Source organism: Pristis pectinata, chromosome 19 (genome assembly GCF_009764475.1).
Source record: "Pristis pectinata isolate sPriPec2 chromosome 19, sPriPec2.1.pri, whole genome shotgun sequence".
NCBI lineage: Eukaryota > Metazoa > Chordata > Chondrichthyes > Rhinopristiformes > Pristidae > Pristis > Pristis pectinata.
Window position 1 is genome coordinate 19572674 of NC_067423.1, and position 14671 is coordinate 19587344.

General features: G+C 39.7%; 1 protein-coding gene across 2 annotated transcripts in view; it reads right to left on the reverse strand.

Moving 5' to 3' along the window:
* Positions 1-14455, reverse strand: part of rint1 (RAD50 interactor 1) — a 44656-nt gene extending 30201 nt beyond the window's left edge. The window contains exons 1-3 of one of the 2 annotated variants that reach the window (XM_052033935.1): positions 14068-14455; positions 9997-10099; positions 777-950 (exon numbers count right to left, since the gene is read on the reverse strand). In XM_052033935.1, the coding sequence (XP_051889895.1) occupies positions 777-950; positions 9997-10088 (266 nt within the window). In that variant the 5' untranslated portion in view covers positions 10089-10099; positions 14068-14455. Of the gene's footprint in view, positions 1-776; positions 951-9996; positions 10239-14067 lie in introns of both variants that reach the window. The other variant, XM_052033934.1, reaches the window with a different exon arrangement.
* Between the last annotated feature and the right edge of the window lie 216 nt (positions 14456-14671).

Genomic DNA, 14671 nt, shown 5'->3' on the forward strand with positions numbered 1-14671 from the left:
TGGCACAAATATGAAAAATATTTTTTGTTTTAAAAAGGGGAGAGAGAGTTGAGAGAGAAGAAAGACAGAGAGGCAGTAGAGGAAGTGGGAACAGAAGTAGGGAGACTGAGGAAGGGAGTGGTTGCAGGGTCAAGGAAAATGATGTGAAAAATCATGTGTGTGAGTGATCAGTGTGTCTGTCTGCTTGGGATATGCATACATGGCTGTCTACATTTGTGTATGTGCAAAGTCTGTAAGTAGAGCCTGTTGTCCAGTTGTCTTGGACTTCCTTGCTTTTGACAAAGAGTTGCTCTATCAGGACTGTGTGGTGGTAGGTATGCAACATCTAACCCATATTACAATAATTATTACACAGATATTTTCCTCAGTACCAAAGTAGAAGCAAGTCATCCTCAGTTCTGTGGGACTACATAAGCAGGAGTATTCAAGATAATTGGTTCTTGGGAATTAAAGGGATCAAGGGATAGGGAATAACACAGTTAAGTGGCATGGAGGTAAAAGATCAGCCACGATCTTACTGAAAGGCTGAGCAGTTTTGAGGGGCCAAATAGCCTACTCCTTTTTCATATGTTTTACATTTAATCTACAAAATATTAACAATTGATAATTGTAGGAGATTTTTAAGGTAACAATTAAAAGTAAAATATTACCAATTGCATCTCTGTAATTTCATATGTGTCACATCTTATTCTATTAAATTTGACATTAAAATTGATAACATTTCATTTTTTTCCCCTAGCAGCTGATATTTTAGGTTTTTAAAAATAAATACTCACTTGGTCAGTCTGTCCTTGAGAATTTTATGCCAGAATTTGACAGTGGATCTTGTGAAATCAAGCAGATGAGTACAAGATGATTCTTGAAGCTTTATATCTAATTCTGCCATGGAAATCAGGGTATTGGCAGCATCTGAGACACTGTTTGTCATTAGGTGCTGCTGAATGCAATCGCTGGAGAGAAAATACAATATTATAAAAATAACATTTACAAGTTAAATACAAAAAAAGATGCACTAAATAAATGTGATAATAATGCTCATGTTGTCACTAGAATTTTGGTGAAGGATGATGAAAGGCACCGGCTAGCATCAGCTGCAACTCTTTTTCAAAACTGTGGGATTTAGTTTCAACAGAGAGCCAAACAGACTGAAGAGCCTCTATTAAATAAGAATGAAAGAAATAGTAGCATCACCTCTGCTTATTAGACAATGCCTTGCCCTAGGCATCAACCTAGTGAATCCACAACTTCAAACAGGTAGATCCTTCCTTAGGTCCAGAAATCTAAACAGTGCACACTTCTTCTGATGTGATGTCAGCAAAGCCCTCTACAAATGCATAGGACTTATTTCTATAAGGTGAGTACCTTACATTAAAGGACAACAGATCATTTGCTTACCTGATTACTTGAAGAATAAACTCACCAAGCACAGCAGATTCCACTGAGCCAAAGATTAATTTTACTGGATTATTAATTCAAAATACGAACAATATAAACAAGGCACTCTAAATTAAGAACATACTTCTGTCACAAACCAGCAACAAAAGAAACACACTGAGCATGATTTAGTGTTAAAAACTATTTTATTAATCACTACTTATGATAATACGTAAAATAAAAGTTAAAATGTTAGTATGTTAGAATTCAAAAATGTTAAACCTCGAACGTTAACCCCAAAACTAAACTTCGTGTGTGTGTGTGTGACAAAGTCCAAAACTCCCAGTTCCTGAATGGTTCTTAAAGTTCAGTTCCGCAAGCCATAAGGTGAAACATGAGCAAGGGCTTCTTCAACAACCACCGTTGTCTGAAGATAAGATGTAGATGTAGAAAAACATAGAGAGAGTACATACGAAATCCAAATGTTCCACGATGGAACCCAAACGACACTTCAGTGTTTACTCGGTAGTGACTTCCTCACCCCGAAAAGCATCCGAACCGTGGTCGTCCACACACAAATACCTGTTTCCTTCTACAGGTCAGCAACAAAGTGAACTCCACCGGATTACTTCCAACTTCCATACATGGATTTCAGTGGCAAACACAGTTATTGTTTCTCATCCATCGATAGAGAAAACAAGCAGGCTGGTGTCTCTCTCCCTTCTCTCTCTCTCTTTCTTCTTCTTCTAACTTCTTCAACAACGTCATTACGTCCTTTATCTTCTATTGACGTAAGCACGCCCCACACACACATACACACACACTCTCTATCTTAAAGGGACTTTCACTGAGTCCATAACACCTCCCACCTAAAAAAAAATTTTCCCAAGAAAATTTTAACCGCGCATACAGTTAGTAATGTTAATAATTATCATGCTACACAACTACAGACTATCAGATTAGTACAGATACATGTTTCCCATTTAACATCGGGAAAGACAATCAGCAATCACATTATCTTTGCCTTTAATGTGAGTTATCATGAGATCAAACTCTTGCAAAATTAAACTCCAGTTTAACAGCCTTCTGTTCTTGTTTTTGACTCGGCTCAGAAACACCAATGGGTTATGATCTGTATACACAGTCAATGGTTTCTGAGCGGTGCAAACATATACACTGAAATGTTGCAAGGCTAAAACAAGCGACAGTAATTCTTTCTCTATGGTGGAATAATTCTTTTGATGCTCATTAAATTTCTTTGAAAAGTAAGCTACAGGATGGTCAATATCATCAATGTCACCCTTCTGCAACAACACAGCTCCTGCAGCTTCATCACTGGCATCTACTGCTAATGAAAATGGCTTTTCAAAGTCAGGTGTTCTGAGCACAGGATGGTAGCATAAAATGGCTTTCAGCTTCTTAAATGCTTCTTGACAAGAATCTGTCCAAACAAACTTTACTCCCTTCTTCTGAAGATTAGTTAGGGGAAGAGCAATATCAGCAAAATTTTTACAAAATTTTCGATAATATCCAACCATTCCCAAAAATCTTCTGACAGTCCTCGTACCTGTGGGAATAGGGAACTCAGATATTGCTTGAACCTTTGCCTGAACAGGAGCTTGCTTGCCTTGACCTACAACATAACCAAGATACGTCACAGTGGCATGGCCAAATTCACTTTTAGCCAAGTTAACTGTAAGGTTAGCCTTGGAAAGTCTTTCAAACAACCTTTCTAACGCAGAGATGTGATCCTCCCATGTATCATTCCCAGTCACTAAGTCGTCAATGTAGGCATCTGTATGTTTTAACCCATGAATCACTGAATTAATCATTCTTTGAAATGTTGCCGGAGCATTTTTCATTCCAAATGGCAAAACATTGTATTCATACAATCCAGAAGGGGTTACAAAGGCTGAAATTTCCCTTCCTCTATCTGTTAATGGAACACACCAGTACCCTTTTAATAGGTCAATCTTTGTAAGAAATTTTGCCTTTCCCACTCTGTCTATGCAATCATCCACCCTAGGAATAGGGTAAGCATCTGACTTTGTTACAGCATTCACTTTCCTGTAATCTGTGCAAAATCTAACAGTTCCATCAGGTCTAGGTACAATAACACAGGGCGAACTCCAATTTGAAGTAGAATGTCTAATAATATCATTTTCCAACATGTATTTTATTTCCTGATCAACAAGTTTACTTTTTTCCACATTCATTCGATATGGGTGTTGTTTGATTGGTTTTGCATCCCCAACATCAACATCATGGGTAATTATCGATGTTCTGTTTGGAACATCTGGGAACAGATTTTTAAATTTTAAAATTAATTCTCTCATCTGTTGTTTTTGTGAAACTTGTAAATGGTCCAACTTCGTTTCAAGGTTCTCCATGACATTTTGGTTTTTTAGTTTCGATGGAACAATATTTGGTCTAAATTGGCCTTCCTCAACATCAACATCAGGCATTCTAGAAACAACCTTTTCACCATCCACCAAGGCCACAACTGAATCCCTCTCATAATAAGGTTTTAGCATGTTTACATGACAGAGTTGTGTTTTCTTGCGTCTATCTGGTGTTTTGATTATATATGTTAGATCAGTCACTCGAGATTCAATAACATAGGGTCCAGAAAAACGAGCTTGCAAGGGATTATTTTGGCTAGGGAAAAATACCAATACCTTTTGCCCCACTGCGAATGTCCTAGGCCGAGCACGTCTATCAAAATATGTCTTCATTCTTATCTGGCTTGTTTTCAAATTCTCTCTCGCTAGCTGGCAGACTCTCTCCAACCGAGTTTTAAATTTTTGGACATAGTCCAACAGACTCAAGTGAACTTCCTCATTAACCCATTGCTCTCTTAACAACTCCAAAGGTCCTCTCACCCTATGTCCAAATACAAGCTCAAACGGACTAAATCCTATTGACTCCTGGATCGATTCTCTAACGGCAAACAAAAGTAAATGGATACCTTCGTCCCAATCCTTGGTGTTTTCAAAGCAATAAGTCTTCAGCATATTTTTGAGAGTAGAATGAAATCTCTCCAGAGCTCCTTGAGATTCTGGGTGATATGCAGATGATACAATCTGCTTTGCTCCCAGCTCATAGACTATTTGTTGAAAAATTTTTGACATAAAATTACTACCTTGATCAGATTGGATTTCTTTTGGCAAACCAAACAAGGTAAAAAATTTTACAAGAGCCTTTGACACCATCTTGGCCTTAATATTTCTAAGGGGTATTGCCTCTGGAAATCTAGAAGTGGCACACATGATGGTTAACAAATACTGATTTCCAGTCTTAGACTTTGGTAAGGGGCCAACACAGTCGACAATCACCTTCGAAAAGGGCTCCCCAAAAGCAGGAATTGGCTTCAATGGAGCCACAGGGGGTTTTTGCTTTGGTTTACCTACCATCTGACATGTGTGGCAGGTTCGACAAAACATCACCACATCTTTTCTCAAACCAGGCCAATAGAATTGTTTCAAGATCTTCCCTACAGTTTTATTCACACCAAAATGACCACCCAAAGGCATACTATGGGCCAGGTTTAAAATCTCATCCCTATAAACTTTTGGAACAACAACCTGATGAATAACTTCCCATTCCTCAGTAACAGGAACATGAGGAGGTCTCCATTTCCTCATTAACACTCCATTTTTGACATAGTATCCAGTTGGCACTTTTTCAATCTCCTCACATGAGAGTGCTTTTTCTTTCAATTCTGTCAACTCAGGGTCCTTTGTCTGTTCCACCATAAAATTCTTCCTTGACAAAGACAAATCTTTAAATTCAGGCTCACTATAAGGATGTTGATCCTCCAGTGAAGACAGAAAAGTCTCAGATAAGGCATCAAAATTTTCTTCCTGTTTAGGACTGTCACAAGGAACCACATCAGACTGCACCGGACTGTCTGTCTTGGCTAATTCTCTAGCTCTAGCTCGAGTCACCGCACATGATGGGTAAACATCTGGATCATCCTCAGACTCATCAATCCTTGGTTTGGTTGTTAACCGTACCACAGGATCACTTTCTCCATTTGCAAGGTCATTTCCCAATAACAAAGAAACTCCTTCCACTGGCAAACTAGGTCTTATCCCTATCTCGACTGGTCCTTCTACGAACTTTGACTTTAAAATCACCCTGTGAAAAGGGACAGACATGGTCTCACCTGTAACGCCTCGTACTAGATTTACTTCACCAGTGTCACTTTCTTCACCAAAATTTAAAACACTGTCCAGCAAGAGAGATTGACTAGCCCCAGTATCTCTAAGAATTTTCACTGGCACCTGGGGTGACTCATCATTCAGTGAAACAAAACCCTCTGATACATAAGAACGGAATTCCTTCCTCACCTCCACCAACTTTTCCGCTTTTCCCTCTTGCAAGGACTGATCTTTAACAGCATCTCCTAAACCTTTTTGATTTTTAATTGCCTGAAAGCAAGCATTGGGCCCAGCTTCCTTCTTTTTCTTCAAAAGGGCACAATTAGATATCACGTGGCCAGGTTTCCTACAGTAATAACAAGTACGCTCAACAGGTTTCTCCAGCCCTGGCTTCTTTTCATCCTTTCCTTTTTGATTACCTCCCAATTTAATCTCCGGTTTACCTGGATTGTCTTTGTAACTCTTTTGCAAGGTTTTAGGTTGTCCCCATTTGGATTTATGGGTTAAAGCATAATCATCTGCCAACCTAGCAGTTTCTTGTAAAGTTTCCACTGCCTTTTCATTTAAATATGTTGTTAATTCAGCTGGAACACATCTTTTAAAGTCTTCCACCAGTATCAATTCTGTCAATTTATCATAATCCCCGTCTACATTTTTAGCCAGGCACCATCGTTCAAAACATATTCTCTTTCCATTGGCAAATTCCATATAAGTCTGATCTGCAGATTTCCTCAAGTCTCTAAATTTTTGTCTATAAGCCTCAGGGACCAATTCATAGGCCTTCAAAATAGCTTGTTTTACCTTGGTATAATCAGCTGCATCCTCAACAGACAAAGCAGAATAAGCTTTTTGAGCTTTACCTTTAATCACACTCTGTACCATAAGAGCCCATCCTTTCCTTGGCCAGTTTCAAAATGTTGGAAATACTGATCAACCTGATCTTCTTCAAACGGAGGGACTAATCGAACCTCCCTGCTGGCTGAAAAACCATCATCAGAATCAGATTCCGAACTCCTACGCTTCATTTGTAACTCATGCTGCCTCTTTTTCTCCTCGTTATCCAGCTCCATCTGCTTCATTGCTAGATCAGCCTCTATCTTCATCTGAGTTAGCTTTTGTTCAGTCTCTAATTTCTTTTGTTCGGCCTCTATCTTTAACTGGGTTTGTTCTCGTTCAGCTTCTATCTTTAACTGGGTTTGCTCTCGTTCAGCCTCTATCTTTGCCAGCTGCACCTGTGCCTCAGAAATTGCTATTTCACTGCCAGGAAACTGTTTTAACACTTCCTTCTCAAACACCTTCTTTTCCACATAATGGCCAGCTATCAGTCTCTGAATATCTGCCTTTCTCATAGACTGCTTTACTTCTGTAAGGTTTAGCCTTGTAGCAATCTTTATCAAATCATCCTTTTTCGCCACCTCCAATCCCTTTTGGGTTGGTGACTCCAAAAATGCCTTAATATCCATTGCTGCTGGTTTCCACACACACAAGCCAATTAAAAAGAATTTATCAGACCTCCCTCAAAAATCTTTGGATTGAATCCCGAACAAATCTCGTCAATCTGGGGTACAATCCCAGACGACACTCGTTAACCTTGGGAACTATCCCGGACGAGCCCCCAATTTTGTCACAAACCAGCAACAAAAGAAACACACTGAGCATGATTTAGTGTTAAAAACTATTTTATTAATCACTACTTATGATAATACGTAAAATAAAAGTTAAAATGTTAGTATGTTAGAATTCAAAAATGTTAAACCTCGAACGTTAACCCCAAAACTAAACTCTTCGTGTGTGTGTGTGTGACAAAGTCCAAAACTCCCAGTTCCTGAATGGTTCTTAAAGTTCAGTTCCGCAAGCCATAAGGTGAAACATGAGCAAGGGCTTCTTCAACAACCACCGTTGTCTGAAGATAAGATGTAGATGTAGAAAAACATAGAGAGAGTACATACGAAATCCAAATGTTCCACGATGGAACCCAAACGACACTTCAGTGTTTACTCGGTAGTGACTTCCTCACCCCGAAAAGCATCCGAACCGTGGTCGTCCACACACATACAGGTCAGCAACAAAGTGAACTCCACCGGATTTCTTCCAACTTCCATACATGGATTTCAGTGGCAAACACAGTTATTGTTTCTCATCCATCGATAGAGAAAACAAGCAGGCTGGTGTCTCTCTCCCTTCTCTCTCTCTCTTTCTTCTTCTTCTAACTTCTTCAACAACGTCATTACGTCCTTTATCTTCTATTGACGTAAGCACGCCCCACACACACATACACACACACTCTCTATCTTAAAGGGACTTTCACTGAGTCCATAACACTTCTGTGAATTATAAAGAACAGCACAGTGATGGAATTAATAGACTTGCTGTCCCACTGCTCCAGCAATCCTGACCTCTGGTGTGATCCGTGAAGTTTGCATGTTCTCCCTGTGACTGCATAGGTTTCCCCAAAATGTGCAGGTTTGTAGCTTATTTGGCCACTATAAATTACCTCCTTGTGTGCAGGTGAATGGTAGAACATGGGAGGGATCAGTTAGAATGTGGGGAAAATAGGTTACAGGGAAAATTAGTGGGAATGGGATTGCTGTGAGCTAGCATGGACTAGATGGGCCGAAATAGTCTCCCATGTCATGAGAAGATATGAAAAATGATGAAAAGTTTAGTTTTTCAGAACTGAATCCAGAAATCCAGAACTGGCTGGCCCACAGGAGGCAAAGAGTGGTTGTTGAAGGGTCGTATTCTGAGTAGAGGTCGGTGACCAGTGGTGTACCTCAGGGATCTGTACTGGGACCCTTACTATTTGTGATTTTTATAAATGACCTGGATGAGGAAGTGGACGGGTGGGTTAGTAAGTTTGCGGATGACACGAAGGTTGAGGATGTTGTGGATAGTTTGGAGGGCTGTCAGAGGTTACAGAGGGACATGGATAGGATGCAGAGTTGGGCTGAGAAGTGGCAGATGCAGTTCAACCCAGATAAGTGTGAAGTGGTTCATTTTGGTAGGTCAAATATGTTGGCGGAATATAGTATTAATGGCAGGACTCTTGGCAGTGTGGAGGATCAGAGGGATCTTGGGGTCCGAGTCCACAGGACGCCCAAAGCGGCTGCGCAGGTTGACTCTGTGGTTAAGAAGGCATATGGTGTATTGTCCTTCATCAATCGGGGAATTGAATTTAGGAGCCATGAGGTATTGTTGCAGCTATATAGGTCCCTGGTCAGACCCCACTTGGAGTACTGTGCTCAGTTCTGGTCGCCTCACTACAGGAAAGATGTGGAAGCCATAGATAGGGTGCAGAGGAGATTTACAAGGATGCTGCCTGGAATGCGGAGCATGCCTTATGAAAGCAGGTTGAGGAACTTGGCCTTTTCTCCTTGGAGAGACAGATGATGAGGGGGGACCTGATTGAGGTGTATAAGATGATGAGAGGTATTGATAGGGTAGATAGTCAGAGGCTTTTCCCCAGGGCTGAATTGGTGGCCACAAGAGGAGATAGGTTTAGGGTGCTGGGGAGCAGATATAGAGGAGATGTCAGGGGTAAGTTTTTTACTCAGAGAGTGGTGAGTGCGTGGAATGGGCTGCCGGAAACGGTGGTGGAGACTGATACAATAGGGTCTTTCAAGAGACTGTTAGATAGGTACATGGAGCTGAGTAAAATAGAGGGCTATGGGTAAGCCTAGTAATTTCTAGGGTAGGGACATGTTCGGCACAGCTTTGTGGGCCGAAGGGCCTGAATTGTGCTGTAATTGTTCTATGTTCTACGTTCTAAACAAGAAAAAGCATAACATTATGCTGAACCTTCATAAAACACTGGTCTGGCTTCAAATGGAATACCCTGTTGAGTTCTAGTCACCACATTATAGGAGGGAAGAGAAGGCATTAGAGAGGTGCACAGAAGATTGGTTCCCAAGATGAAGGTAGATTAGAGATGCTGGGACTGTTTTCTTTAGAAAGAGAAGGCTGACAGGAGATTTGACAGAAGTATATAAAATGAAGGAGGATCTGAACAAAGTGGATATGGTGGAGAAAAAAATTGCAAGGCTTGGGAGGAAGGGACAGTGGGTGCAACTAGAGAAGTTGCTCTGGTAGAGTATTGATATGGACATTATGAGCCAAATGGCCTCCTTATCAACATATTCTGTCATAAGAAATGAGCTGGACTGCTGTACAGAACTGAATGAAACACCGTAGATAATTATTTCTCAGAAACACTACAGACAGAATTAGTCTTTTATCAACTTGAAAAGCTAAACAAAGGTTAGACAAGTTGACAATATCACCTGGAGTAGCAGTATCAGGTCATCACAGAGCTACTCAAGCACCATTCCTGATATTCCATCTATACTATTATCTTTCATTAGCTCACACTGAATGGGATTTCATAAATATGAATTATTTTAAACTCAAAGATCCTTTCACATCATGAAACGGGTATAATTACAAAAGCAGCCATGTTTACCTTAACTCTTCTATTTGTGAAATCCATTTCAAGTACCAGAGGTGTCGCTCGATCTCTTCAATCTGTCCAATCGATACTTTCAATTCTTCCATTAATGGCTGGGCTGTAAGTAGATGATTGTTGATAGACTCAGCTAAGATTGCCTCTTTCTTAAGTATGCCATTTAGTAACTTCTTGGAGTTTTCAGCATTCTTGAAAGCATTTTCAATTTTCTTTGGCACTTCAGATGAGACAGTAAGAACCTGTATCAATTTTATCACAAAAGTTTAAATGAGGTGAATGATATTAAATAAATCTGCAAATATCTGTGCTTTAGAAATGTGCACTTCCATTCAAAAATGCATGGAATCCCAAATCCAGGTTTTAGGCTAAACTGGGAAGAGGGATTGGAATTTGCTCATAAGCATTATCAAAGGGCAAAATTCCACACAACTTTGTTTTTAAATTAGAAACCTCAGAAATTCACCTGCAAAAAGTTCTGTACATGCATTTTAAAATTACAACAATTGAATATCTTTGTTGAAAATCTTCAAAATTTAATATTTAAAATAATTGAATGTTTTTGTCCTATGGTCCAGAAGTTCCAACTGTATAGCAAAGGAATATAGATTCCTTGATTTTTTTTTAGATTGGAAATCCCAATTATGTTTTTTCCCTGTCTGGAAGGCATGGTCCCAAGGCTATTACACCACTTCTGAAAATAACTTTCAGATCACAAGAAGCTTAACACTTTACCCAAACAGGAATCACGCAGTTGCTGTGAGGAAAAAAAACCTCCACCTGGAACTCCATTCTGAATGACAGGAACATATCCAGAAAATGAGAGATGGTGGGGTTACTGTTAAGAGTGCAGGGTATGTGCTTTCCACAGGGAGGCAGAAAAAATGTAGTGGCTCTCACTCCAGGCCACTTGCACTTAATTTTGGGACAACATTTCTGAGGGGAAGGCCAGCTTGACATTCCTGAGGACTGCTCGTGTAAACATGGAAGTTACTGGAAGATTTTCATGATTGTCACTGCCACTGTGGTCACCTGTGGACACTTCATATCCAATGCTAGAATGTCAATTTATTTCAAGTTTCTAATAGGTCATGCTAGGAAATCAGATCTATGAACAGATTAGCTAGTTATGGCTTGACTGGCTGCAAAAGCATTGGTGATAGGGCTCGCTATTTTCAGCAGGAAAGCCCCTGAAGAGCCAACTTCAAGAATGAAGTTTTCACTTCAGGTAAAAGCAAGTATTGGACTGATAAGTGGGGGCTGCTCACCACTAACTAAGGCAGGCTCAGCTGAACAGTCACATGAGGCTTCCACAGCAGGTAGTGCACAACATCTCTACCATCAGGTTAAATAGATACATCAACAAAATAAATTGTTCTAAAGATTCCCACTTTCAATGTTATGCTAATGTTTAAAATCACTGAAAAGATGAATTGTTCAGCATGGAACTGTAATTTTTGTAGGACGGTTTTGCTTACATTCAGATTAACATTGAATGCTTAGGTCTCAATTCAAAAAGCTCGACTCATTTAATTAAGTATTGTTTTACTGAAAATTGCTACTACACTCAAATATCTCTCCAGCTCACAAAATGCATCAACAAATGAAAGTTAAATGAATTAAAATACATGGCGTTCAGATCACAAACAACCAAATAGGATTTCATATAATGTGCTGAATATACTCATCCAACAAGCAGATTTGACACTGTTACACATTTAAAATGCTGTGGTTTAAATGAGGTATGACAGTGTATTAGGACCGGAACAGCAATACAGAACTAATTTTGAATCCAATATCAGATTCCAAACAAGAAGTGATAATGCTACGAGAAATGACAATTAAAAACTAAGTGTCGTAAATACTCATTTGATTCATATGCTGTCATAAAAAAAATCACACTTAAGCATTAAATCTGTTTCTCTTTCTACCTATTGATTTTATGCAGCCTTTTCTGCTTCTATTTCTTTGAAGGAAAAAGCCCTCCCTAGACTAACACGTAACTTGTATCCAACCTGTCTTTCATCCTACATGTTTGATTCTGTATGGCGTCTGAAGTGGCTCAGCGATCAATAATTCTTTTGGTTCTAAACAAACTATCGATAGGACAGGCAACAAATCTTAAATTAAAAATGAGGAACTATTTCTTAATTCCTCCCACATCTTTTTAATAGTCAGTTTATAATTATAATGGCATGGTAAAATATATAACAGAAACTGCAGTTTAATACCTCTTCTGTAGAATTTTAAATTGATATATTATTATGCAAATTTTTGAAAAGAAAAATTCCTGGAATCAGTTACAACCAAAAGGTCACCTATGAGATTTTGGAAAGAATTGGTTTATGCATATTACAATTCCAGATTTCACTAGCTGGGACAAACTCATGGAATTTTCACTCCAGGTGCAGCATTCAAGGTTGGTTGAAGGCTGCATGCTATGCTAATAACTGTTCATGATGAAGAGGAAGTCCACAGCTCGAATGTAACAATAATGCCAAATAAAATTTTAAAAAGACCAAAGAGAATTGGGATAAATTTGTCACAACAGCCCAGTCTCCAAAAGCCAGTTCACTGCTAGTGCAGTCATTTTGGAGAATCATCAGAGAACCCAGGCAGAGGCAAGCAAATGAACCAGGAAGCCAAATGTGTTGCTGTATCAATGAGGAGTGGACTTGGAGTCCCTGTGGATAGGTTTGCCCTAAGGGTTCTTCTCCCTTTGACTGGCTCACTTTGTCATGTATTCTTCCATCTGTCAAGGTGTTAGGAAGCATCCATTCTCTATATACCCTACCAATATAATACCATCTTAATGCGGGTTGACGCTCCACTGCAATACTGAAGGAGAGCTGCACCACAGATGCTGCCTTTCAGATGAGGCTGTCTTACTTCCATGTCACTATTACACACAAGTTGAGGGGTTGCTAATTTGCCCGATATTTATCCTTGAATCTATATTTTCTGGTCATTATCACATTCTTGTGTCATATTACCATATGCAAACTGGCAATTGCCTTTTATAAAATTACAATTCAAAAGTACTTAATTGGCTGTATATGCCATAGGATATCTTGAAAACCAAGTCAAAAGATGCCACATAATTGCATGGTGTTCCTTACTAATGAATCATTCCAGGGTCCTAAGGTGAAAAACGCAGAATGATGTAATGAAAATTTATTCAATGAAAATCAAATAAACTGCAGACAGAAACTGCAGATAAAAGCTGAAAATATGAAACTACAACAGAAAATGCTGGAAATACTCAGGTCAGCATTTGTGGAAAGATTGCAGGTCGCAGAACTAAACCGTTGACTGTCTTTCCACAGATGAAGCTAAGTTTTTCCATCATTTTCTGTTTTTGTACTCAATACCAGAGTATTGTTCTAAGTATTATCAATACAGAATACTGAATATTTCCAATATAACCTCAATGTAAATAATGCAACCCCATTCAATGAATAAGAAAATGCTTTCACCAAAAACTCACTCATTCCTTCAAAGGTGGAGTATTAGGGTTGCGTTATTTCTTTCATATGAAACCGCTGTTGAATATTATTTCCAAACCTTTCATGACACAGCCACGGACATACATGAAGTATTTTGATAAGTGTGATTCGTATCAATGTTCTACATTTATGTTAGGTACTGATGATTTTAATTATTCAAGATACACAAGGGTGTTACTTTATGAATGCATCTTGGGGAATGGAGCGAAGAGAAGCTAACACAAGGGGGCATAATTTTAAGGTGATTGGAGGAAGGTATAAGGGGGACGTCAGGGGTAAGTTTTTTTTACATAGAGAATGGTGGGTGCATGGAATGCACAACCTGCAGAGGTTGTGGGGGGGGCAGATACATTAGGGACATTTAAGAGACTCTTAGATAGACACATGAATGATAGAAAAGTGGGGGGGGGGGCTATGTGGGAGGGAAGGGTTAGATGGATCTTAAGAGCAGGATAAAATGTCGGCACAACATTGTGGGCCGAAGGGCCTGTACTGTGCTGTAGTGTTCTATGTTTTAAGCTGCAGAACCCCAATGAATCCCGAGGCCGAGACCCGGGCATCGTACCTGTTCCTCCAGAGTTTTTTTGTACAGCGCTAGCTCCTCTGTTATTTGAGGGAGTTTCTTTAAAGATTTGGGGTCATTTCCCAATTCTTTCTCTACGAACTCGGCTACGTATTGCGTTATCTCGCAGCTCTCCTCATTCACCACAGGACACCCCTCCGCCGCCATTGTGCTGATGGCTGACATCACCAAATCCGGGCACCCAGACGGTTACCATGGAGATCGGCGGTAGTTCCGAGCTTCGGCCGAGAAAAAGTGGGCTACATGGCGTCTGCAGAGTAAAAACGGCATAAACCGCTCACATCAACGGCTTTTCTTCTGCCAAGAGTATTTTCCTTTTGTAAATCCGCACACCTAAAAAAAAAGTGACATCTTTTTACACCGGCAACGGGTCTACTCCCCAGAAAGAGGTAGGAGCGCACTCTGCCTCCTGGCGCCACTTGCACGTACAACAGCCCGCAGTTCATAAATAACAGCAGTTCTAACGTGTATTTTGAAAGTAAAATGTTTTAATGCACATATGCTTGGTTTCGCAATATCAGAAACCCAATTCATCTTTTCCGCCTTTGGTTCTATAGAACATTTGTAAATGCAGATCTGATATCAG